Source organism: Apiotrichum porosum (genome assembly GCF_003942205.1).
Source record: "Apiotrichum porosum strain DSM 27194 chromosome Unknown scaffold_2, whole genome shotgun sequence".
In the NCBI taxonomy this organism is placed as follows: Eukaryota; Fungi; Basidiomycota; class Tremellomycetes; order Trichosporonales; family Trichosporonaceae; genus Apiotrichum; species Apiotrichum porosum.
In genome coordinates, this window is record NW_021167109.1 from 1,604,044 (window position 1) to 1,627,304 (window position 23,261).

The following is a 23,261-nucleotide window of genomic DNA, read 5'->3' on the forward strand; positions in this document are numbered from 1 at the left end:
CCACTGACCCACCCACACCACCCATACCACCCACCAACACCCGCAAAAACCATGCCCACACCGCAAGCCGTCGCCGCGCCACTCACGGCGTGCGCGACCTTTCTCACCCTCACGCTCGCGCACCCGCCCACGCCCACCCTCTTATCGACGGTCCGTAACACGCTCTCGTCCCTGCCCGACATTGTCAAGAACGTCGCCATCCGCGACGCCACCTCGAGCGTGTACTGCACCGTCGGGATCGGCGCGCAGGCGTGGTCGAGCCTGACGCGCGCGCCGCAGCCTGCCGAGCTCGCGCGCGGGTTCCAGCCCATCAAGGGCGCCAAGCACTCTGCCCCGTCCACGCCCGGGGACCTGTTCCTGCACCTCCGCGGACCGCGGCGCGACCTCACGTTTGAGCTCGAGCGCCTCATCCTCGCGGCGTTTGGCGAGAGCGTGCGCGTCGCGGACGCGACGGCCGGGTTCCGGTACTTTGACGCGCGCGACCTCCTGGGCTTTGTGGACGGCACGGCCAACCCCGTCGGCAGTGCGGTGGGGCCGTGCGTCACTGTCAACGGAGACGAGGACGGCGCGGGCGCGGGCGGAAGTTACCTCGTGGTCCAGAAATACCTGCACGACCTGAGCGGGTGGAACCGCCTCAAGGCCGAGGACCAGGAGAGTATTGTCGGCCGGACCAAGTGGGATAACGTCGAGCTGGACGATGCCGCTCCCTCGGCGCAGAAATCGCACAAGACGCTGGCGACTATTGATAAAGACGGGAAAGAGTACGATATCCTCCGCGATAACATGCCGTTCGGGTCGCCGGGCGAGGACCAGTACGGGACGTATTTCATCAGCTATACCGCCCGCCTGTGGGTCGTGGAGAAGATGCTCCAGCGCATGTTTATCGGCGTGCCAGAGGGCAAGCACGACCGGATCTTGGATTTCTCCACACCCGTCACCGGCGGCGTCTATTTTGTGCCCCCTGTCGAGACGCTCGTCGCCATGGGAGACGATGACTAGCGGCCGGCAGGGTAACGAGAGATTAGAAAGGACGGTGCATTGTACACTCCTCCCGTAGTCTAGTAGGTCTATGGTGGTACAGCGGGGTTTACACCGTTCGTTCGCTTCACTCAGTCGTCGTGTCGTCATCACGTTTGGTGTTTTTGGCCACCACCTTGGTCGGCGTGTCGGCCTCGCGGCCGCCCCTGCGCTGCGCCTGGAGACGCACCACCTTGTCGGCGTACGTGCTCATGAGCTTGTCCATCCAGCCGCCAATGGGAAACTTCTTGTTCCACTGGTTATGCAGGTGGACGGTCCAGACGTGGCCCATTTTCTCCTCTAGTACCTCACGTCCCGAGCGCGCTGCCCCGCGTCCGTCCCAGCGACGGCCGCCCCAGAGCGACGGGTCAGGCGCAAACGGGTCCGGGAAACGAATGTCCGAGCGACAGTTGCGCGGGTCCGAGAAACACCACGGCAGCACGGCAAAGGGGACAATGTGGTTGGCGATCAGGCGGCGGTGGAGCTTGGAATACAGGTGCGAGCCCCAGGTGAACGAGTTGGGCTTGGGTAAAGGCGACGACGCCATGATGTGGAATGCCTCGCACAGGTACGGCGAGTGCTTTTGAAAGTGCATGAGCGCGCCGTTCATCTGAAAGTAGGGTTTGTCTGACGAGAGGGAGTCAGTATCGTTTATGTACAGCAAAGATCTCACCATAACAGTCCCACTGGGTCACAAACTCGCTCTCGGTCAACGGGTGCAGGTCGCGCGTGAGCACCTGGTCCATGTCCATCCAGACACCGCCGTGGTGGTAGAGGACAAGGAGGCGGATGGCGTCGCCGTCGACCCAGCCGCGCTCGTCATTGAGAGCAGACAGGGCGCCCAGCTTGCCCTCGAGCTCGGTACCGCGCGTAAGGCCGGTCATGTCGACCTGGCGGATTTCGATGTGGTCAGGCCACTCTGCAATGATGCTCGCGAGGTGTTTGTTGGCTGCCAAAATGTCTGCACCGTTCGACCACAGGATCATCTTGGAATGGTCCAGCGGCTGGGTGGCAAGAAACGCCTTGAGCGTCGCAGCTTGGCGGTCGCCAAAGGGCATCAGGTCGCTGCGCCAGTAGCTGTGGTACAAGAGGTGGTTGAGGGGCACGTCTGGCGGTTGCTGGATCGTCGAGGCATAGTCGTAGCATGTCATGCCGCGCCGAAGGCTCAGCCCAGGCGAGAGCATGTGGTGGCGTCCGGCCTTGTGAGCCGTCATGTTGTACTCTGGGCTAATGTGCCTGGAATTAAAGCAGCCCTTGAGGGGCTCGATGTGGTCAAACTCGGACGCGACCCAAGAGTGGGAGAAGACGGAAAACTCGAGCTGGATCTCGTAGGATCGGACAAGGTGCCAGACGATGAAGACGACGACCGCGAGGACCAGCCCAGCGGGGACGAGGACACGGCGGCGCAAGCTTCTCGTGCCGGCGAGGCTCCACCCGCTCCAGAATGGTTCACCACCAGCGTTCGACAGGCGTCTCCGCCCGTGGAAGGGCAGGTACGTAAACGAGCCTGCCCGACTGCGACGTTTCCGGAAGCCATAGCCCGTGTCGTCGTCGTCCTCCTCCTCGCGAGGCAAGGGAGCGGTCCCCATTGACAACGACTTTCGTCGTGCACGCGCATGTGCGGATGTAGGAGAGGCGGCCTTGTCCATTGACACGGCAGTGTAGGATGGCGCCTGGCCGAAGGCCTGTGGTTCGCGTGTATATGCGTTCCGGCTAGCCGAGTGTTCGCCACGGCTGTTGTCGTCCGTGTTCCTGTACAGTGTTAGTGAACAGAAGGGTATAGAAGCAACGCGGTGTGTGTGTTGGGGGAGGCAGCTGGGATTTTGTGTTTTGGGACGTCGGCAAACGTGTTGCGATGGACGAGGGTTGGACGCCACTTGGGCGCTCCAAAAGCAGGGGGGGGGGGGCACCAGGAGATGCACACTTACCATCCTGCGTCTGACCATTCTTTGTTATCCGAAGACCCGCCTGGCCGCGAGGTGTCCATGGTGGCAGCCGTCGTTACTGGAGGAGTGAAGGGTGGAGAGTGCGGGCAACGCGGGGATGATGCGGTGGACACGGGACGCATACAGCAACACATATGCGCATACATGCAGCATACACAAGTGACACGTGACGCCATGTCGGTTAAACGGAGATGTGTGTCCATGTCCGGTAAATACCAATTACGTAACGAGTGGCAACCCTTCTCCCCCCCGTGCCAGTGCCACAGACGGCTGGTGTACGGGATGATGTTGTTTCCCCGGCTGGAGCGGCTGACCTATGGTGGCCCGGCACGAGTGATGACGCACAGCGACTGGCAGAGACGCGAGCAAAGGTGGTGGGTGTTGTGGTCGGGGGGGTCGCGGATGTGCCGGCCGGGGCGTGTGCGGTGCGTGCTGGGCAGTGGTGGGCGCGCGCGCCTGGCTGCCCCCCCCCCGCTGGCTGGCTGGCCGGCTGGCTGGCCCCAACAAAGATGGTAAAGCCCCGTCGCTCCCCCGTCGCTCGTTCTCCTTTAGAATCCCATCTGTTTGCCACTTCAGCTTTCATTCTTGCTCTCTTTACCTTTACCTCCCTACCACCCCCCCCTGCACATATCGTACGCATCTGCCACTCCCCATCCCCTACCCCTCCTTCACTCGTGCTCCCTTGCTCACACTCCTCCAGCAACATGCCCCAGCCCGTTCCCCCCTCCTGGAAGGTACGTGTTGTTCGACCACCTTCCTTTGCCTGGCCCCCCTGGGCGCGCGCCCATTAAACACCACTGTCATACTCACTCATGCTTTCTAGGACCTCGGCAAGTCGTCGTCGGACCTCCTCCTCAAGGACTACCCCATCCACGGCACTTCTCTCGAGGTCAAGACCCTCACCCCTTCCAACGTCACCTTCAAGGTCGCCGGCAACCGCGACTCGAAGACCAACGTCATCAACGGTGACATTGAGGGCAAGTACGTCGACTTCAAGAACGGCCTCACCGTCACCCAGGTTAGTACCTTGTCTGTGCCGTAGTTGTCCTTGTCGTTTCTCTCTGTGCCCTGCCATACCCATGAGCTATGGCTGTCGCCGTGGAGGTCGTCCCGCCGAGTCTGGCTCGCCCCTACCACGTTCATTCTTTGCTCGGCTCGCTCCTTCTTTCGAGCTCAGGGCCGGTCCGAACCTTGCCGCCCGTCCCGTAAAAAGTCGGGCCACCTATACATCCATGGGGCATATGAGCGAGCCCCGTGCGCAGAACCGACAAGGACAAACATGGATTGTGCCCCAGCGATGCAGCAGCTGCTAACCACCCCGCTTTAGGCCTGGACCACCGCCAACGTCCTCCGCACCCAGGTCGAGCTCGAGAACCAGATCGCCAAGGGCCTGAAGCTTGACCTCGCTACCACCCTCAACCCCGCCAAGGCCCAGAAGGCCGCCATCCTCACTGCCATCTACAAGCAGCCTTCGGTCCACACCCGTGCCACCGCCGACCTCTTCAAGGTGAGTTGTTGTTGATAATGTAGAGCTGCGTGTCCCGCCCGGTCATTACCGCCAAGAACACTGTTTCCTGCGCTGTTGTCACTGTGTCGCCGTGACGTTGCCAGGCACGTGCATCTTGCTTGACGCGGACCTGTGGCACGCAGCTTAAAAAGCACGATAGTAACACGCGCTGACGTGAATCCTTAGGGCCCCACCTTCACCGCCGACGCCGTTGTCGGCCACGACGGTTTCCTTGTTGGTGCCGAGGCCTCGTACGACGTCGCTTCGGGTGCCATCACCCGCTACGCTGGTGCCGTCGGCTTCTCGGCCCCCGAGTACGCCGTCACCCTCCACGGTCTCGGCAACCTCTCGACCTTCTCGGCCTCGTACTACCACAAGGTCTCGAAGGACGTCGAGGCCGGCGCCAAGGCCGTCTACGACACCAAGTCGACCACCGGCGGTGTCTCGCTCGAGGTCGGCGCCAAGGCTTACCTTGACAACGCCGCCTTTGTCAAGGCCAAGATCAACAACGCCGGTGTCCTCGTCCTCGGCTACACCCAGGCCCTCCGCCCCGGCGTCAAGGCCGCCTTTGGCCTTGCCCTCGACACCACCAAGCTCAACGACTCGACCGCCGGCACCGCCGCCCACAAGGTCGGTGCTTCGTTCAACTTCCAGTCGTAAACCTCGCCGGCGCGCCTACATCATTAGTCTTGTCGTCGTCAAGGGGGAAGAGAATGTGTGCAGTCAGGCAGGATCACAGATCACATGGAATGCAGTGGTTGCAAACGAAGCAGAATACAGAATACATGAGGGAGGGGAGGGGAACGAGGGAACGGCGCACAGTAAACTGTGGCGTGGCGTTGGCCTTAGGAATGCAAAGTGACTGACCAGAAATGTGGTGCGGAAGCGGTTCATGTCGTGCACAGACGGCGGATGGTGGTGCATGCCCCCCACAGTGTTCGAGGTGGACTGTGGTCCACCGGTCCATGGATCCATGGCGTGACGGCGCGTGATTCGTGAACGACACTGAATACACTGCGTGGTCGCGTTTGGTTGGTCAAACAGTCCGTCCGTCTGCCATCTCCGATGGTCGGCACCTCCCTCCACACGTGCTCTCTCCCCAGCCGACGTGCCGACGCGTCACAGTGGCACGATGTGGCAAATGGTGGGCACGCCGTTACCGACAGTTTTAGGCTGTTTACGCGAATACTTACTGGCGAACTGTCAAGGGGGGCACGATGCTATTTGGTGTTGTCGATGCCTTGGCCTCGGTGTTTCCTGCATAGTGGTCGGTAAACCCGTGAATCGGGGTTGGAAGGAGGACAATACGTCCACGACAATCCACCACCACCGTCCGCTGTCGTCTTCATCTCGTCCTGAGCAGTGGACGGGACGCCGCAGACCAGGTAGGAATGTACGCCCATAGATGGAGGCAGCTGCCGGAGTTGCATGGCTTGTCCTGCTGCCCGCAGCCATACCATGTAGCCACGACGAACATGGCCCTCACAGCCGCGCACACTCCGCTGTCTCTGTACTCTGTACGCTCAATCCCAAGGGAATGCGACATGACCGCATGGCAACACACGACAGCTGTCAGAGCTATCCTCGTCCTTGCTGTACCTCTGTTCGGCACCGTCGGCCCGATTCGACCACCAACCATGGAGCTGCATATAGCTGTGGCGTCCAGCCGCGCACCTCACGGCTCACGGCTCACGGGCCACGCAGCGACGCCATACGCAGCAGCCATACGGCTGCCTGCACGCCTCAATGTAACACGCGTGGGTTCAGTGTGCTGGGTGGCATGTACGATACATGTCGAGCTCGACCTGGGTGTGGACGCGGCGTGTGCTGGCCAGGTTTTCCTGGGGCTGTTGTCGTCGCTGACTTTTGATCGTGTCCATCTCAACACCGGCCACAGGTCAACAGTACAAGTGTGTTCGTCCAGGATAATCCTCGCATAAACCTCATTGTTATCCACCATAATAACCCCCCCCCCGGCACTCACTGCCGGTCTTCAACCGTTCCATTTCCTTGTTGTTCCCTCTCTCTCTCTTCACACCATCTCGCGCGATGGCCTTCAACACATACAATGAAGGCCTCAAGAGCGCATCAGTGAGCACCAACCCACCACACCCCTGTCCGTTCAGCGGCCTGGAGAGCTGACACCCTCCGTTCAGAGCATAGCCAACCGCGCCATCGCCGCCGAAGCCTCGCTCTCCACCCTCGCCCTCCATACCGCCCCGCTCCCAACCCTCCTCCGTGCGTTCTCGCTGTACGTCTCTGCCGCCGAGGCCTACTCGCACCTCCTGGCCAGCAACCTCGTCCCCAAACCGGAGCGGCTGGCAGTACAGAAGAAATGGCGGCTGGTACTGGAACGCGCCGAAAAGGTCAAGCGGCGGGTGGAGGAACTGGGCGGTAAAGTCGGCATGGCGGGTATCGACGAGAGCGCAGAGGAAGGCGCGGTCGTGCGCCGTGGGGGCAGGGTGAACGGCGTGGTGGCCGGTGAATGGCGGCAACCGCCCGGCGACCACGAGTTCGCCGTCGGCTCGACACTGGCGCCGTCGGCTCCTCTTCCCACCACTTCCACTTCCTCCTCGACTCCCCCTTCAGGCTCAAGGTCACCGGCGTCGCGCTCGCTCTCGCTCTGGCGTGACGCGCAGCAGCCCGAGCTCGCGCCCGAACAGCTCGCGCTCGATCCCGAATGGGCCGAGCTGCCCGCCGAGTCGTGGGCGTGGACTCTGCCCGAGGGCGGGTGGAGAGTACGCCAAGGTCCCGGCGCAGACTGCAGCGTCACTGCCGGCCTCGGCGCATGTCTCGCGCATAATGCAAAGTGGGGTACAAGCGTGAGTGGAGTGGGATGGTCGAGGGTGTCTGGTCTGGTATGCGCGTGCAGGAAACGGTTGTGAGCGCCGGAGTGAGATAGATGCGCTGCTCATCGTGGTTGCATAGCGCGAGCGAGATCCGCTCCGTTCTCCGCAACTGGTCACCCCTTCACCTCACCTTTTCAGAACCTCACCCAGTGGCCAGGACACTGACAACCATTTACCCAGCTGGCACAGGACTCGCTGTATCCCCAAGCCGTCTCTGGCCGACCCCGACGGAGCGAGAATGCCAAGCATGTCGTCAAGCTGCTCCTCAACGGCGCGTGGCGCGGCGTGAGTTGGTCCGCGTTGTATGTAGCTAACTCTTCCCAGGTGGTAGTCGACTCGCTCTTGCCTCGAGGCAAAGACGGCCGTCCCCTGCACATCACGGCCCGCCCGGCGCAACCTCACGTCACCGACAGCACCGAAACCCAGACCACGAACGGTACCGACGCACTCAACCACCACGCCACAGGTCCCGCCTGGCTGCCCATATCAGTCAAAGCATACTTCAAGGCGTTGGGCGGATACAGTATCCCCGGGTCCAACCCGGCTCCGGACGTGTACGCGTTCACGGGCTGGATTCCCGAACGGCTCGAGCTGCATTCTGGGTTCAGGCGAGAGAAGGAGTGGTCGAGGGTGTTTGGAGCGTGGCAGCGGGGCCAGGTGATCGTCACGCTGGGCAGTGGCCGGGACGCGCCTGGGCTCGTGCCCTTGCACGCGTATGGCGTTCTCGGTGAGTTACAGTGCTGCCGCTTGTCTCTACTTTCTGTATACCAAGTGCAATGAGCCAGAGGAGGACGCCGTCGCTGACAAGGGCACGCAGATATCCGCGACCAAGACGGCGAGCGACTGCTGGAAGTCTTCGACCCGGGATCGGCAAAGGCCAAGCGCGCCGACGCCGACGCCGACGTCGCAGAGCTCTCGGACGCCATGGCGGCAGTGCACTTGGACAATGGTGGGTTGGTTCTTTTTGGGTGGACGACTAACCCGTCAGACACAATGACCATGTCCTGGGACGAAGTGTGTTCGCGTTTCGAGACGCTCAACCTCAACTGGGACCCGGCCATGTTGCCTGTCACCGCTGTGCGGCACTGGTGCGTCGTGCAGCTAACATCGAAGTGCTGGATCGAGCTGATGGCCGACGCACAGGTCATGGCCCAAACCGGATCAAGCCGACAACGACATGGACGAGTCACTCTCTCTCCGTAAGTACCGCACGACCGCAACTGGCCACGCCGGGAGCGGGAGGTTGGCCACTGTATCTGCAGCTGCTCGTCGCATGTGACATTTCCTCAGCTGACCGACGTCCCAGGCTCATCTCCGCGCTATCGCGTCACAGCGACAGCCACGCGTCCCGACGCCCACGTCTGGCTCCTCCTCAGCCAGCACCAGAGTGCAAAGGACGTCCCGCTCGACGACGTCGCCCTGCACGTCTTTAGAGATTTCCGCGGGGCCAAGGGCACGCGCCTCGCGCAGCCTGCACACCAAGAGACGGTGAGTACCGGCAGCTGGCTGAGCACTTCCAGCTGCCAACAGCGGTTCTCACCTAGCACTTTCGGCCTCGGCCTCGTAGTCGACGATAACTGACACCCACACCCAGAACCCTTACGCCAACGCACTGCACACGCTCGTCCGCTTCCCACTGCGTCAAGGCGAGAATGTGCTCAACGCCGTCGCGTCCCGCGACAGGGGTATATTCCAGACGGGGTTCACTCTGCGCGCGTTTGCGAGCGAGGGGACGCGCCTGGAGATGACGCGCGTCAGCCTGAATCTGCCGTTTAGCGAGACCGTGAGTGGCGAGTCGGGAGGAGGATCAGAGGCAGTAGAGGTGGCGGATGGTGCTGTTGTCGCATTGGTATTGCGGCTAGCACGGATGCGATCGTGCTTAGCCGGTCATACATGCCCCGTGCAACAACCCAGCTGCGATAGGCGATTGCATACGGACAGCTGGTATCCGTGCCATCACTCCACCTCAGCTGCTACGAACTCACATCAGCTGGTCCTGAACGGCGACCACCAAGCTGTTCGTTGACTGACCGCACCCCAGATCTCGTCTGCCCTCACAAAACGCTCCGCAGGTGGCCACCCGGGCCAGGCAACACACCATATGAACCCGCAGTACAAGCTCGTCCTGGGCGGCGCTGGGAGCTCCAAGGCCTCAACCCTGCGGTTCGGGTTACATGGCGCGTGTGACTTGGCGTGGAACGTAAAACTGCTGTGGGGTAACGGGGAGAGGGTGTTTGAGTGAGTCAAGTCCAGGTGGTCAAGAAAACGACGCATGGGCTGACGCCTGTGACCAGGTTGAGCTCGGAGAGCATCATTGCGTCCTCGGGCCCATTCAGCTACGGCATGGCGTACTGTGAGATTGACGATGTCGAGGGTGAGTGAGCCACGGCGGACATGTATGCTGCGTGTAAGCAAGACACCTGTCCAGTTGTTCACCCGGAAGACTGCAACTGACACCCCCCGCAGCCGGCGCATATACCGTCCTCGTGTCATCGTACGAACGCGACGTGCCGGGCAACTACACCCTCTCCGTCGAAGCCAGCTCCCCCCTCACCGTCACCCAGATCCCACAAGAAGGAGCAGGGATGTACGCCCGCAGCGTCTCGGGCCAGTGGACCACCGCCACAGCCGGCGGCCGCCCCTCGGGCGGCAACTACGCGGCCAACCCGCGCGTCGAGCTCGTCCTCTCGCAACCGGCAACGCTGCAGGCCCGGCTGGCGCTCACTGTGCCCGGCCCCGTTCCCGTCAACCTCACAATCTTCAAACGCGTCGCGAGCGTCGCCGGCGTCGCCGAAGGCGGCACAGGCAGTGGTGCCGGGGACGCGCCTGGGCTCGGGGAACAGGTGGCCACGAGCGGGCCGTACGTCGAGCGCGTCAGCGGCGTGGGCCTGCCCCGTACGAAGGTCCCCGCGGGCGTGTACCTCGCCGTCCCGAGCACGTACCAGGGCGGCGTGGTGGGTGGGTGGACGATGGATGTGTGGGCCAACGTGGCGTTTAGCGCCGAGCTGGCGTAGGTAGAGGGTTGTAGCAGTGAGTGAGGAGTGAGGAGGAGGGCAGGAGTGCATGTAAGCATTTGACTTGAGCTTGAGTATGGCTGGGCATCCGCTAGGCTTCCGCTTCCTTCCTGGTCGCGTGCACCCGTCCTCTTGCTGTGCAGATTGCAGCATATGTCAGAATGTCTCCACGCCTGGCCGGTGCTTCTCGGCATCCAACTCTCGCGCCACACGCCACCGCGGGGGGGAGTAGGCCGCGCGTTGCTCCCGCACGCCAAGCTAAATTGACAACGGATCCATCTCATACAACGGGTCTAGGGGTGTATGGCTTGATGCGAGGGGTGAGGCGCTTGCGGGGCAGAGGGGTAGACGAACGATGCTTGGTGGCCTGTTCGAGATGGTTTGGAGATGGGTGAGAGCCGGGTATTCGTGGTGTGTGTGTGTCGCAGTAACAATCGTATCGAGGACGCCGTATCGCCACCCACCCCACTAGACACTCGCGCACACCCTGGTCCAAACGACGCGACAGCGGTCGCCTGCGGCCTCTCGCCACCGGCCGGCGCGCCGCTCACTTGTTCTCAGCGGCAGCGGCCTCGGCCTCGCGCTTGGCCTGGAGCTCGGCGCGCGTGAGGCCCGCCTTGTGGGGCTCGCCGGTCTTGGGGTCGATGGAGCCCGTCTTGGGGACGAGCGGGGACGAGCCGAGGCCGCCGCCCGTAAGGCCGCCTGGGAAGCCGGTGGCGAGGCCGCCGCCCGACGAGAGGCCCTGTGCCTCGGCGGCGGCGTACTTGTTGTCAGCGTTGTCGGCCATAGTGGGGATGTTGGGTGAGAGGGGGGACTGGAGGGAGGCGGTGGTGAAGGGTGAGGCGGCGAGGATGGAGACGAAGACGACGAAGAAGAGACGTGCGATCATATGGGCGATAGGGGAGAACCAATGTGTGCCAACGTGGGGACGTCGGGATGAGGGTCAGGCGAGCGATGACGCACCCGAGGCGTGATTAGGGAATGGTTAGGTAATGCTCATTAGGACAAACCATTTCCATATTCTAATGCAGTTTCCTAATACATCTCCCCGGTGGCAACATCTCATCACGTGACCTCGCTCGCGTCTCCCAGCAACCACTTTCTCTCTTCCCTCTTATTTCTCTGGGCGCGTTTACACGTCTCCTTCCCTCACCATCCAACACACACCCCAGCCATGTCATCAAGAGGCCGCTCAACATCCCCCAAACCCCTCACCCCGTCCCCGCGCCGCGCCGCCGCCGCCGACGTCTCCATGTCGCCTGCCCGCAACGGCAGCCGCGAGCCTGGCGGCAGCAGCAGTGGAGGTCCTCCCAAAGTCGTCGTTGTCCAGGGCCTCAGCAAGAATGTCTACCCGGCGCACTTGCGCGAAATCTTTGGCGTGTACGGCCGCGTCACGGGTCTGGATCTGCCAGTGTTCAAGTTTTGTAAGTGGTCCTTGAGAGTGATGGTGAAGAGAGTGGGGTCGTGCAGCCAGCTCTTGTACATACTCTTCATCGTACCTGAGCTGGCAAGACGCGACCGCACGCGTCGATCACCATCCATCCACATCCTACACAGCTGCAATATTTGTTCCAGGATGTAGCTGACACTTGCAGCCGGATTGAATCGCGGCAAGGCTGCTATCGAGTTTGACGCTGCCGCCGCTGCCGACGACGCCGTCCGGTGCATGGATGGCGGCGTGCTCGACGGCTCCGTTCTTCGCGTACAGGTGAGTGCCCATGTAGACCCCCGCCTGCTCGAGCACAAACTAACCTTGCAGATCTCAGAACACCCCTTGCCTCCGCCGCGCCCAGCCACGCCCCCTGCGCGCAGCCATTCTCCCTCGCGCCGCCGCCGCTCGCCGAGCCGCAGCAGGTCGCCCCCACCGCGTGGCGGAGCGGGAGGCTACTCGTCGTACCGTCCCCGCTCGCGCTCGCCCCCACCGCGTCGTCGCTCTCCTCTGCCTCCTCGCCGCCGCTCCCCCAGTCCTCGCGGAGGCGGCGGATGGGGCCGTCCCGCACCAGCATACGGACCCGGTGCGCGTGGCGGGTTCCAGGGCGGTCGCGGTCGTGGAGGCTATGCCGCTGGCCCCGGAGGCCGTTTCCGTTCGCGCAGCCCACCGCCCTTCCGCGGTGGTAACCGTCGCCGTTCGCCCGACTATGGCGCCCGTCGCAGCCCCGACTATGGCGCTCGCCGCTCGCCGCGTTCCAGGTCGCGCTCGTTCTCGCGCTCCCCGCCGCCCCGCCGTGGTCGCTCGCCCAGCAGGTCCAGGAGCCGCAGCCGCTCGCCTGTGCGCCGCCGTCGTTCGCCCAGCTACTCGCGTTCCAGGAGCATGTCGCGCGGCAGGAGCAGGAGCTACTCGCCCCGCCGTACGAGGTCGCCCAGCCCGCCCAAGGCTGTCCCCGCGGCTGCGGGTGCGGACGCGTCGTCGCCGCCGCCTCGTGCCAGGAGCCCAAGCATGCGCAGTGCGAGCAGGAGCAGGACGAGGAGCGCCAGCCCGCGTCCCTAGGTCTGAAGAGAGAGGTTGTCAAGAGGGGAGCGGAGAAGAAGGAGGAGCAAGAGGAGGAGCCAGGCCGTGGCCATGTCGATGCCCGCGCCATGACGCGTGAAAGAGCAGAGAGGGAGAAGTGATTACCAAAAGCGACACATGCGCGTATACCGATAGCAATGTCCATGCCAATAGACGCTCAGCGTCGACTGTGAGAAGATCTAGATCGGAGCAGCGACGAGTATCAAGTCCATTGAGCTGCGGTGAGCATGTGCCATTCCAAACGGCATGGCCTGATGCCCCAGCTACTGGTCACTGTGTCGGGGGAGAACTCCTCCCCAAGCCTGACCAGTTTAATGACTGGATAAGGAAGAACACCCAGGCCACTATTTGAAGCATCCGACAACGGAGCAATCATCGAAAGCGTGCAGACCTGCCTGGCTGCTATAGCACTGCAACGGCCGACCCCGCGAGCAAGGCAACGACAGCATTATCGACCCCCCCAGGCCATATCGATGACGTGCCAAATTGAGTGACGTCATGTCGTGCGCGTGTTCATGTCACTTTCGGTTCCACCCACCCACTGTCTTAACCGGCGCCTGTTTCTCTCGTTTCTCTCTTTTCTCTCTCACATATTACACCTCCGTCATGCCCATCCTCTCGGCCCTCTGGCCCATCTTGTCGTCCTACCGCCCCTCGGCAGCCTCGGACCGCCAGCGCGCACGCCGCTTTGGCGCGTTCGTGCCCACGTACTATCCGCCAGCCGTCTGGCGGGGTCCAAAGGACGACCGCGAGGCGCAGAAGTGAGTCTCGTGGTCGTGTGAGGGTTGCTGTGGTTGGGGGGATGGGCGGCGCTGTGGACGAGACGCGCAAGCTGTGAGCTTTGCCGGTCATGTAGCCAGCTGGTGCCGTCCGGCCGCGCCTCGCGCGGCCTCAGGTTACGGCTGTGACGCCTGCCTGGTATTTGCCCCTTCCCCTCGCCTCCTCCCGTCCCAACGAGCTGACCCATCGTTAGGCTGTACAACCACGTCCGCACTGTCGCCTTTTACATGGACGCGGCGCCCGTCCTCGCTGACGCTGGACTGCCGTTCCGGGCCGGTCTGGACGACATCATCTCCCTCGTCCCGCTGTACGGCGATATCGTGTCTGGTGTGTTGCAGCTGTACCAGGTCTGGCTGTGCTGGTTGTTTGGGGTGCCGCTTAACGTTTGCATTCAGATGGTGAGTAAGCGTGCGCCGGGGTTGTGGAGAGAGACGACAGCGAGGTGTGAGGACGGGGCGCGCGGCATCGGCTTGTGACGTTGCCGGCTGCTGTGTGGCACTGGTGCAAGCTGATGCGTACGAGTGGTGGAGCGTGTGGAGGGGCACCTCGTACCATCGCACTTGGTCCTTGGCAATGTCTTGGAGATACAGCTTCCCGTCTGAGCGCCATGCTCGTTCCCGGGGCGTTGCTGTGTGTCCCAGTCCCACCACGTCCAGCGTGTTGAACATGACCTTTCTGCCTCTCAGACTCGTTTCCCTCGGCGGCAGGTGTCCTTCACAAGCTAACCCCCCCCCGCAGTTCTTCAACGTCCTCCTCGACACCCTCGTCGGCATCGTCCCCATCATCGGCGACATTCTCGACAACCTCTTCAAGGCAAACCTGCGCAACCTCGCCCTGCTCGAGACGTACCTCCTGTCCAACGCGCACGCGACGGCCACGTTCCACATCCTCCTCATGCCGGACAGCGACACGTTCCTCCCCGAGCCCCGCACGCCCAAGCCCACCGCCACGTCGGGCCACGCGCCCCGCTGGAGCGCGTGGTTTGGCTTTGGGGCCGGCACCGAGACGGCGCGCGAGGAGGCGCGCAGCGAGCTCGAGCGCGAGCGCATGTATGGCCAGGTCCGCAAGACGCGCCGCATGGACCGCGACGAGGCCGGGTTTGCGTTTGGCCGTGGTCACCACAGCGGGCCCGTCCCTCCCTCCCCCGGTGCGTCGCCGTCCGGCGGTGCCGGCGGGTACGCTGCGCAGATGCAGGGCGAAGCAGAGGCCGAGGCCGAGGCGAGGCGCAGGGCGGCGCGGCCGAATGGGAGTGGCGGGTACGCGACGGCCACGCCTGTGAATACCGCTGCTGGTGCTGGTGCTGGTGCTGGTGCGGGGGCCGGTGCTGGTGGTCCGCCGCCGGCGTACACCCCCAACTAGACTGCATGTACATTCTGTAGCAGCAAAGTCGGTATGTCGGCATTGTAGCGTGAGGAGACGGAACGGTGGAACGAGGCAGTTTTGATACAGTATGAAGACACACGCATTGCATCTGTCCAGTACAAGCACAGTGCTCACGACCGCCACCCATGCATGGCTCCGCATATCTGCATCTACAAGACTCTTCTCTCTCTCTCTCTCTCCCTCTCTCACTATCACACACACTCACACCCTCACTCGTCTCTACCTGCGGCGCTTGGATGTGGCAAGGGTACGCATCATGCGTCGTGCCTCACGACTACGCTCGACCTCGCGGCGCTCCATTTCCTCGGTACTCAGCTCGACGAGCTGGGGCTGGAAATCGTCGCGCTCCCACCAATCGCGCCAGACGCCCACGAGCGCGCGCGCGCCCTGCCGGCTCGTGGCGCGGCCCTGTGCTCCGGCACCGCCCTTTTCCCACTTGGCCTGCTCCGAGGGGTGGGTGTACGCAAAGAGGTCAAGCTCGAGCGCGTCGCGCTTGTGCTTGATGAGCTCCTCGTGGATGGCGTGCGCGATGAGCGGGATGGCCTCGCCCGACAGGCCGAGCTCGGCGCAGTAGTGGCGGGCAAACTCGGATGGGGGCAGCGGCGACGACAGGTCCCACTCGATGCGGTCACGCAGGACGTGGGTGAAGATCTGGACGTCGAGGTTGATGATGATGCGGCAGTCGGGTTCCGGGTAGCTCTCCTCGTCGACGTGCATGTCCTCTTCGTCGGACCAGAGCACGTCGTCTGGCGTGGCGTCGTCCGTCTGGAGGTCGATCACGACCGTTCCCTGTGCCTCTTCAATCTGGGTGAGGATGAGGTCGGCGATGGTGTTGGCGTGCGGCTGCACGGCGAGGCCGATGTCCTCGCACAGAATGGTCGCAAACTCGATCGGCTTGAGGTACGCATCGGCGGCGTTCCACAGGAACCGGTCCTTGATCTTGATACCGTTTCCATCGCCTGTTGGGGAGGGGACGTCATAGTCGATCGTGATGGGGACAAGCATCTCTGGCTGGTCCGCCTGTCGTTCCAGTGCGTGCTCGGGGCTACAGTGTCAGCGCTGGGCGAAGAAAAGTATACTTACTAGTACTTGTGCTTGGTAACCCTCGCAACCTCGCTCCGGACGCGCTCGGCAGGGACGCGGTCACCGAGCCAAGTCCACCCACGCTCCATCTCCGAGTGCTTCTTCTTGATCCGGCCAATTCTCTCCTGGACATGGCGGTCCTGGCGTTCACGGTCGAGTGCGTCCCTTCTCCTCCTGCGCTCGCCAAAAGTATCGTCATCAGGGTCAGACGGCGCCTCGTCAATGTCCTCTTCGCTGCTCTCCTCCTCGCTCTCCTCCTTTTCGGCATAGTTGACGCGGCCGGCACGACGACCAGACAGCGTGACTGTGGTCGTGTTCCGGCGAGACGACGTCGGAGCCGGAGACTCGATGCGCGGAGTGTTGGTTCCACTGCTCCGTGCGCCTGCGAGCTCGCGGTCCAGCTCGGCGAGCATGTGTTCCCTCTCCCTAGGACCGCCGGTGACGTTCTCGGGCTGGAGCAGCTGTGTGACACCCGTCCGCAGACGCGCCGGGTACGTCGTGTACAGCGCCTGGCTGGTCGGTGGGGTCTGGTAGGTAGGGTCGCGGGTGATCTGGCCTGGTGGAGGAAGGAAGAAGCCCATCGGTCCGGCAGGGTACGACGCCGGGAAGTGGTACATGGGCACCTGGGCGTGCTGGCGCGGGGCAGCTGCGGCGCCGGCGTGCGGGGCAGCTTGTTGACGGCTGTAGCCTGGTGGCAGCTGCTGCTGGTGCTGCTGAGCGGCTTGGGCCTGGCGAGCAGCCTGGAGTTGCGCGAGCTGGGCCTGCTGCATCGCCGCGGCTTGAGCCTGGGCATGCGCGTGTTGCTGCTGGTGGTGGTGCTGCTGCTGCTGCATCTGGGCCTGCTGCATCATAGCCATTTGCTGCTGCTGCTGGGGGACGCGCGTGGGCGTACCGTACGCGTATCCCTGTGGAGAGGCTGCGCGGTGTTAGATCAAGCTCAAGCAATGGGTAGGAGTGGACGCACGCTTGTAGCCTGGGGGAGGCAGCATCTGGGTCTGGCCAACGGGTGTGCCGCTCGCGCTGCTACGCGTGCGGGTGGGGTAGGACATGGTGGCGCGCGAGTTGGATGCAAGGAGAGGATGCGCGCCGAGCTCGAAGGAGGAAGGAAAGGACGCGTTCGAGCTGCCGGGGCTCAAACGAGTCTCAAGCTCGAGGTGTCGACGCGGGTTACAGGCGCAAGAGAAGCTGCTGTTGCTCGCTGTCGCAGGGGGTGACGGGTGTGTCTGCGAGTGCCCCTTTTGTGCACTGGATGGGTGATGGATGGGAGGACCTGATGGAGGATGGATGTTGTAGACTGATGCGTCTTGCTTCGTTGCGCGCGCGTTTGTTGGTCGTTTACACCCACAGCCGCGAGCTCACAGGAGGCCAAAATGGCCTTACGTAAAGGCAGATGATGTGAACATGGTGGGAGAAATGCTTCCGTTGCCTCCACCCCAGGACACAGCCGGCGACGCCGAGATCCGGCGGAGGAGGACGAACGACGGACGGACGACGACGCGAGTGTGATGACAAACGACACTGAGTGTTCTTCTCCACCACATCTCTCTCCATCGCCCACCATGTTCACAGGTCTCGTACGTAGCTGTACATAGGCCTGATAAACATCCTCGCAGCTAACCCCCCGCCTCCAGGTCGAGCACGTCGCTACCATCACCCACATCGAGCCCGCCTCGTCCACCACCGAGCACATTATCACGCTCGGCAACGCGGCCTCTATCCTGGGCGACTGCAACATTGGCGACTCGATCGCGTGCAACGGCGCATGCCTCACGGTCCTCTCGTTTGATGCCGACTCGTTCAAGGTCGGCCTCGCGCCCGAGACGCTCACCAGGACATACCTCGGCAACTTGCCCGTCGGCGCCGGCGTCAACTGCGAGCGCGCCATGGCCGCACACACCCGGTTCGGCGGACACGTCGTGCAGGGCCACGTCGACGCCGTCGCCACCATCAAGGAGGTCAAGCCCGACGGCGCCAGCCTGCGGTATACCTTCCAGTTCCCCGAGTCGGCCGCCCACCAGATGCCGTACATCGTGGAAAAGGGCTTTGTGACCGTCGACGGCGCGAGCCTGACCATCACCCAGGTCGACGACAGCGACCTGTCCTTTGGCATCATGCTCATCGCCCACTCCCAGAGCAAGCTGACCTTGACCAACAAGAAGGTCGGCGACCCCGTCAACATCGAGGTCGACTGCGTGGGCAAGTACATTCTCGGCAGTGAGAGCCGCATCGCCGGTCTCGTGGAGCGTGTCGTCGACCGCCGTCTTGCCGAGCTTGGCCTCCTCAAGAAGTAATCGCGTGGTCGTCGGCAGTCTGGGGTCTAATTTAGCATGGTTTCGGGGTGTATGTTGCATGCAGCAGAGTTGGTAGCAGTACGCTGGCGTTTAGGACATGGGGCATAAGGCGGGGTTGCATGACATCGGTCCCCTACTACATACGACTCTCTTTCAGAAACTCTTGTTGTCTTCTGTCTACTTGGGGAGGAAAGGGGCCAGCGCCTTCTTGAACTTTTGCGCGTCCTCCTTGTCCTCGGCGTCAGACTGGACGCAGTCCTTCCAGTTGACACGGTGGTGCAGGCCCAACACGCCAGACAGGACCATTCTGTAAGCAGTTGTCAGCCTTCATGGACCAACTTCATCAGTGAAACACTCACCGGCCAAACTGCAGGTCAAAGTTGCCCTTGAGCAAGTGAACGAGCTTGGTGCCATCGGGGCACTCGACCTTGAAGTAGTTGCCAGTGGGACCAACGCGGGCCAGAGCGCGCTCAGCCTCGGGCTCCCAGTCGAGACCGCTGGCCTCGCCGGCCTTGATGAAAGCGTCGGCGACCTTGTCGGCAGACTCCTTGGGCACGGGAACAATCTGGACATGGGCGTGGCCACCGCGACCGGCCAGACGGCCGACCTCGAACGCGACGGGAACAGCACCGTACTGGGCGTAGCAGGAGCGAAGAGCGGACTTGTACGCCTCGATTTCAGAGATAATGTCCATAGCGTCGGTAGCAGGGATCGAGAGGAGGGTGGGGTGGTGGGCAATGGGGATGATCTAGTACGTTAGCAAACAGTCTGACTGTCAGACATACGAGAACGTGGCCGCCTCCTGGCACCAAGGGGGTTTCGCCGCGAGTGGGCATCAGCTGGCCCTTTGGCAAAGTGACATAGGACTCAGACCCGATCCCAACAATGAGGTGCTTGGTGACCTTGGGGTTACTCAGGCAGAACCAGCCTGGAGCGTTAGCGAGTCATAATTTCATTCAACTTACATTCACCCGCACCCAGCTGCTTGCGCTTGGTCTTCTCTTCCTCGCGTTCCTTGACAAGGGGGCATTCACGGATATAGTGAAGGTCGGCCTTGCCACAGGCCTTGCAGACATAGCCTGCGGGAGGCGCACGCGGCTCACGAGCCTCACGGGGTGGACGGGGCTCGGGGCAGTCGGTGATGAAGTGGTCGGGCTGGGAGTTAGCGCTACGCGGGATGGGTAACTCACGGATTGACAGATCTTGCACTGGTAGCCAGCAGGCGGCTTGGAGGGACCTTGCGCCCTCTGAGGGCAGTCCTGGATCCAGTGCTGCGGCGTTAGATGCGGAAGACAGATGAGCATCTCCAACTCACTCCTGCGACATTGCAAACCTTGCACACGTAGTGCGAAGGAGGAGGGGCATGCTCCTTCTTGTCCTTCTTGGCAACATGGTCGGGAACCTCCTCGGATGCACGTTTGGCTGACGACGAAGTGGACGCCATGGTGAGAGGATTGGGAGTCGCGTTCGCCGGGCGACTAGGCAGCGGCGTGGTGGCAGTCTGTGCAGGAAGACTGGTTGCGTAGAACCACTGAGGGGTCAGCTATGTTCAAGTTACATTACACCCACCCTTGCTGGCTTGCCGTTGGCCGGGGAAACAGCACCGAGCGCACCGAGCTTGACCGCACGCGTCCAGCGCTCCTCCTTGCCGCTAGGCGACGCCCATCCAAACGGCTCACGCTCCCAGAATCCCTCGCCGCCCGCCCAGAAGAGATAACGAGGACGAGCATGCTTGACCACTTCAGCGAGAGGTGGGGCTGGGGTGGCCAGCGCAACGCCGAGGGTGGGGAAGGAAGGCGACAGGAGGGAGAGGGAAGGCGGGGGCGAGGTAGTGATCATAACGTCCACACCGTGGAACGCTGGTGGGAGACGGTCCTTGGCGGCTGACAGGCTGTCGGCCTCGGGACCGGCGAGGACTGGGTGCGAGAGGATGGAGGCGATAGAGCTCTTGGTGATCACGGGCGAGTAGGGCTGGCTGTCAGCTACAGCGCCAGGCTTTGCGAAGCTCACCTTGCTCTCGTCGGCTTCGTAGGCTGCAGCATCGTAGACGCCACCGACGACGGCGATCTTCAAGCCCTGCGCGGTGGTGAAGACGCTCGACTTGCCTGTAAAATGTCAGCTGCAGAGTCTTAGCTAAGGGGAGATTCTCACCGAGGAAGACGAGGTTGGGAGCAACCTCCGGGTTGCCGCCGGCAATGCGCTCCTCCACAACCGTAGGGAGAGCATTGCGGCCGAGAGTAAAGTAGGTCGGGACGGGCACTGGGGTCAGTAACGCGACAGAAAAAGGGATGGAACCCCCAAGTAGGACAAGGAAGAAGACAGCTTCCCATCAAGGAAGCGTAGTAGCAACGAGAAGACGAAGGGGACTACATGATCTCCCTCCACTAGGCCCCCACAGGAGGTCACGCTGTGCAACCAGCAGACCAGCGTACTCACAGCTAACGCCATCGAGCTCAGTGCCGTCGCTGCCCTCTTTGAACAGATCGCCGGTAACGACACAGGCATCGAACGGGCCGTGCTTGCCGTTGATGGCGGCGACCTTGGAGGCCAAGGTGGAGAGGGCCGAGAGCGGCGAGCCGACCGCGAGACTGCGAGTGCGTTAGAAAAGCTAGGAAGGCCAAACACTGCAGCTTGTTCAGTGTAGGGGCACGCACATTTTCAGCGCTGCGGGTTGCGCCATGGTGGTGTCTCTTGATGGGGGCGATGGGTTGTGTGACGATGGGAGGGAGGAAGGTGGATGAACAAGAGATCCGAAATGCGACGGTCCGCCAAGATGACTCTGAAATTGACGTCAACAATTTCCTTCCGCTCCGTCAACACGGTGAGAGGGTGGAGGCATTACGCTGTATCTCTAGATGTCGTCCATTCACCCATCCGCCCATCCACAACATGCACTCCTGCTCATTGCTACAGCACACACACATACATTCGCTCACGTATACAGCGACAAAATGCGAAGCGCAGGAACCCCATGCAAGGGGAGCGTCGCCAGTCAACTCAGGCGGCAGCAGCGAGAGACATGCTGTGATGCTCACCGCCCCTGCACTTCAACCTCACCCATCAATGGGACCTTCCTCGGATCTGTCATCAACGACGGCGAAGAGGTTCCAGCAAGCGGTTTGACACTGGCCACACCGCTGGCCGCTGGAGTGAGCAAAGTGCCTGCGCATCTGGGGGCGACAATGTGCCGTTGGGCGAGGACGAAGGCAAAGTGGGTATCTGAGAACGAAACTGAGCAACTGCTGTCGTCCCCAGCCATCCATTGCAACCCACCCCCAAGCCTTATTCACTTCTGCAACCGGGTGGGTCTGTAGACCATGTGGTGAACATCGGCAAGCCATAAGTGTTCCGTTGAACAAAGCAGAAGCTAAAATGTGCGCGTCACAAGGGCATTGCGGTCTCATGAGGCCCGAGAGTACCGCTGCCGTTGGCGTCTCGACGTCTTCACCAGCCGCCAACGTCCCCCAGCTCTGTGCGAGCCACTTCATGTTCTTCATATGCACCAGCATAGCACTGCAATCTATATACCTCTTGTGAGCGACACCCATGAAGCCGTCCCAGATATCTGGGGAGCAGTGTGTCTGGGACGACGGATCATTGGGACTGACAAGTCTCGGTCTTTGTCGGATCCACGGCGGCCAGACATCAAGAAGGGGACAGCACACCTCATGGCCTCATGCAAGAGCTTCTGAAGCCATCTTGGACATTCGGACATGCACCTGCCAAGCAGATGTGATCAGCGATCATCAATGACCCACCCTGGTGGCGCCGACAAGGGCTGTGAAGGGTCAATGCGAGCTAGATTCTTCACCATCGTGTTCACTTCCACACCATGGCCACCCTTGCGCAGTGTAGTTTTGTATGTGTCCCCGAGTAGCACCGCTATACACCTGCTCTACTCCGCTCCCGTTGGCCCCGAATTGAAGCTTGGAGCGCCCATGGTGGCGGGGGGAATGAGATCAAGACTGGGCAGCCCTTGGCGGTCTCATGGTCCCATGACTGTCGTGGCATGCGGAGCGGAGCCCTTCAGGAGACAACAGTACATGAGAGCTTGGCAGTCTTGTGCTCCTGCATCCCAATCCCCCATGTCGTTCAGTACCATGCAACCATGTTGGGTGTACCATGATACGGTGTCCAAGTGTCCAGCCGAATGACGGTTACGTACTGATGGCTGGAACCATAACTGTGTTACAGACACGCGAGTAATTGCTACAACGTGGATGGTCCGCTACCTCAATCTGGAACAGTGAGTCACTGACAACAGCCGTAGCCGCACCAACGGGGGCGGTGGCAACTGAGCAGCTTCCATTCCACAAACTGGTTCGCACTGACACCACGAGGTACACGCTGGATCACAGAGGCACAGAGGCTGCCGTGTCTCAAAGCGCAACGCACATTGCCTTGCCCGCGTTACCATGGCTGCCACAATCTCCCAAATGGAAGGTCTCGCTTTTCGCGATCGTTCTATGCCCTTGCTTGCAGCCTGGCCAAAATGTGACAAGCACTCGGCTCTGTACGCAGATGTGGGTGTGGGAATCGGTCTGTTAATGGGGAAAGCTGAGCAGTGGCGCAGTGGTGGAGCCGGCAAAGCAGCGGAGCGTCGTGAGAGGGCTCTGGTTTGGTTGAGCGTCGACTCTGAATCGCACAATATGTTGCGCCTCCGTGTCCAGAAATATCATATTGAATAACATGCAGGCAAACCACGATGGCCGTCTCGTCGTATGCCGTCTCGTCCCGCCGGTTCTTGCCCAGCAACAGACATTGACAATCGCCATCGGGCCAGGCGACCAAAGGCTGGGCTTCGCCATCCGCCCCGCGCACCGTTCGCCATCCGTTCCGCTTGTCTTCTACTCCGTTACAGCACACCACAGGCTGGGATTCT

General features: G+C 62.0%; 10 protein-coding genes across 10 annotated transcripts; 6 read left to right on the forward strand and 4 right to left on the reverse strand.

The window, feature by feature from the left end:
• Positions 1-51: 51 nt before the first annotated feature.
• On the forward strand, positions 52-999 carry EHS24_004636 (uncharacterized protein; the record flags this gene model as incomplete). The annotated part of the gene is made up of 1 exon (XM_028620199.1): positions 52-999. The coding sequence occupies one exon, from the start codon at positions 52-54 to the stop codon at positions 997-999; it is 948 nt and encodes a 315-aa protein (XP_028479171.1).
• A 106-nt stretch (positions 1,000-1,105) lies between these two features.
• EHS24_004637 (uncharacterized protein) lies at positions 1,106-3,004 on the reverse strand (the record flags this gene model as incomplete). Its single annotated transcript, XM_028620200.1, has 3 exons — positions 1,106-1,644; positions 1,691-2,769; positions 2,946-3,004. The coding sequence occupies 3 exons, from the start codon at positions 3,002-3,004 to the stop codon at positions 1,106-1,108; spliced, it is 1,677 nt and encodes a 558-aa protein (XP_028479172.1).
• Positions 3,005-3,667: 663 nt separating this feature from the next.
• POR1 (porin por1) lies at positions 3,668-5,130 on the forward strand (the record flags this gene model as incomplete). The annotated part of the gene is made up of 4 exons (XM_028620201.1): positions 3,668-3,697; positions 3,787-3,981; positions 4,291-4,470; positions 4,657-5,130. 4 exons carry the CDS (start codon positions 3,668-3,670, stop codon positions 5,128-5,130), a joined length of 879 nt encoding a protein of 292 aa, XP_028479173.1.
• Positions 5,131-6,519: 1,389 nt separating this feature from the next.
• On the forward strand, positions 6,520-10,333 carry RIM13 (cysteine protease; the record flags this gene model as incomplete). The annotated part of the gene is made up of 12 exons (XM_028620202.1): positions 6,520-6,561; positions 6,627-7,292; positions 7,500-7,604; positions 7,644-8,046; positions 8,137-8,268; positions 8,308-8,407; positions 8,463-8,518; positions 8,626-8,807; positions 8,914-9,102; positions 9,361-9,557; positions 9,614-9,693; positions 9,786-10,333. 12 exons carry the CDS (start codon positions 6,520-6,522, stop codon positions 10,331-10,333), a joined length of 2,700 nt encoding a protein of 899 aa, XP_028479174.1.
• A 547-nt stretch (positions 10,334-10,880) lies between these two features.
• On the reverse strand, positions 10,881-11,222 carry EHS24_004640 (uncharacterized protein; the record flags this gene model as incomplete). Its single annotated transcript, XM_028620203.1, has 1 exon — positions 10,881-11,222. The coding sequence occupies one exon, from the start codon at positions 11,220-11,222 to the stop codon at positions 10,881-10,883; it is 342 nt and encodes a 113-aa protein (XP_028479175.1).
• Positions 11,223-11,507: 285 nt separating this feature from the next.
• On the forward strand, positions 11,508-13,194 carry EHS24_004641 (uncharacterized protein; the record flags this gene model as incomplete). Its single annotated transcript, XM_028620204.1, has 4 exons — positions 11,508-11,757; positions 11,929-12,041; positions 12,100-12,602; positions 13,026-13,194. 4 exons carry the CDS (start codon positions 11,508-11,510, stop codon positions 13,192-13,194), a joined length of 1,035 nt encoding a protein of 344 aa, XP_028479176.1.
• A 254-nt stretch (positions 13,195-13,448) lies between these two features.
• EHS24_004642 (uncharacterized protein) lies at positions 13,449-14,981 on the forward strand (the record flags this gene model as incomplete). The annotated part of the gene is made up of 3 exons (XM_028620205.1): positions 13,449-13,603; positions 13,816-14,020; positions 14,361-14,981. The coding sequence occupies 3 exons, from the start codon at positions 13,449-13,451 to the stop codon at positions 14,979-14,981; spliced, it is 981 nt and encodes a 326-aa protein (XP_028479177.1).
• Positions 14,982-15,224: 243 nt separating this feature from the next.
• Positions 15,225-17,137, reverse strand: SFH1 (Chromatin structure remodeling complex protein sfh1; the record flags this gene model as incomplete). The annotated part of the gene is made up of 3 exons (XM_028620206.1): positions 15,225-16,050; positions 16,089-17,004; positions 17,053-17,137. 3 exons carry the CDS (start codon positions 17,135-17,137, stop codon positions 15,225-15,227), a joined length of 1,827 nt encoding a protein of 608 aa, XP_028479178.1.
• Positions 17,138-17,647: 510 nt separating this feature from the next.
• On the forward strand, positions 17,648-18,379 carry RIB5 (Riboflavin synthase alpha chain; the record flags this gene model as incomplete). Its single annotated transcript, XM_028620207.1, has 2 exons — positions 17,648-17,662; positions 17,720-18,379. The coding sequence occupies 2 exons, from the start codon at positions 17,648-17,650 to the stop codon at positions 18,377-18,379; spliced, it is 675 nt and encodes a 224-aa protein (XP_028479179.1).
• Positions 18,380-18,556: 177 nt separating this feature from the next.
• EHS24_004645 (uncharacterized protein) lies at positions 18,557-21,059 on the reverse strand (the record flags this gene model as incomplete). Its single annotated transcript, XM_028620208.1, has 11 exons — positions 18,557-18,686; positions 18,739-19,127; positions 19,165-19,307; positions 19,345-19,534; positions 19,570-19,650; positions 19,695-19,910; positions 19,949-20,350; positions 20,390-20,484; positions 20,531-20,638; positions 20,816-20,967; positions 21,034-21,059. 11 exons carry the CDS (start codon positions 21,057-21,059, stop codon positions 18,557-18,559), a joined length of 1,932 nt encoding a protein of 643 aa, XP_028479180.1.
• Between the last annotated feature and the right edge of the window lie 2,202 nt (positions 21,060-23,261).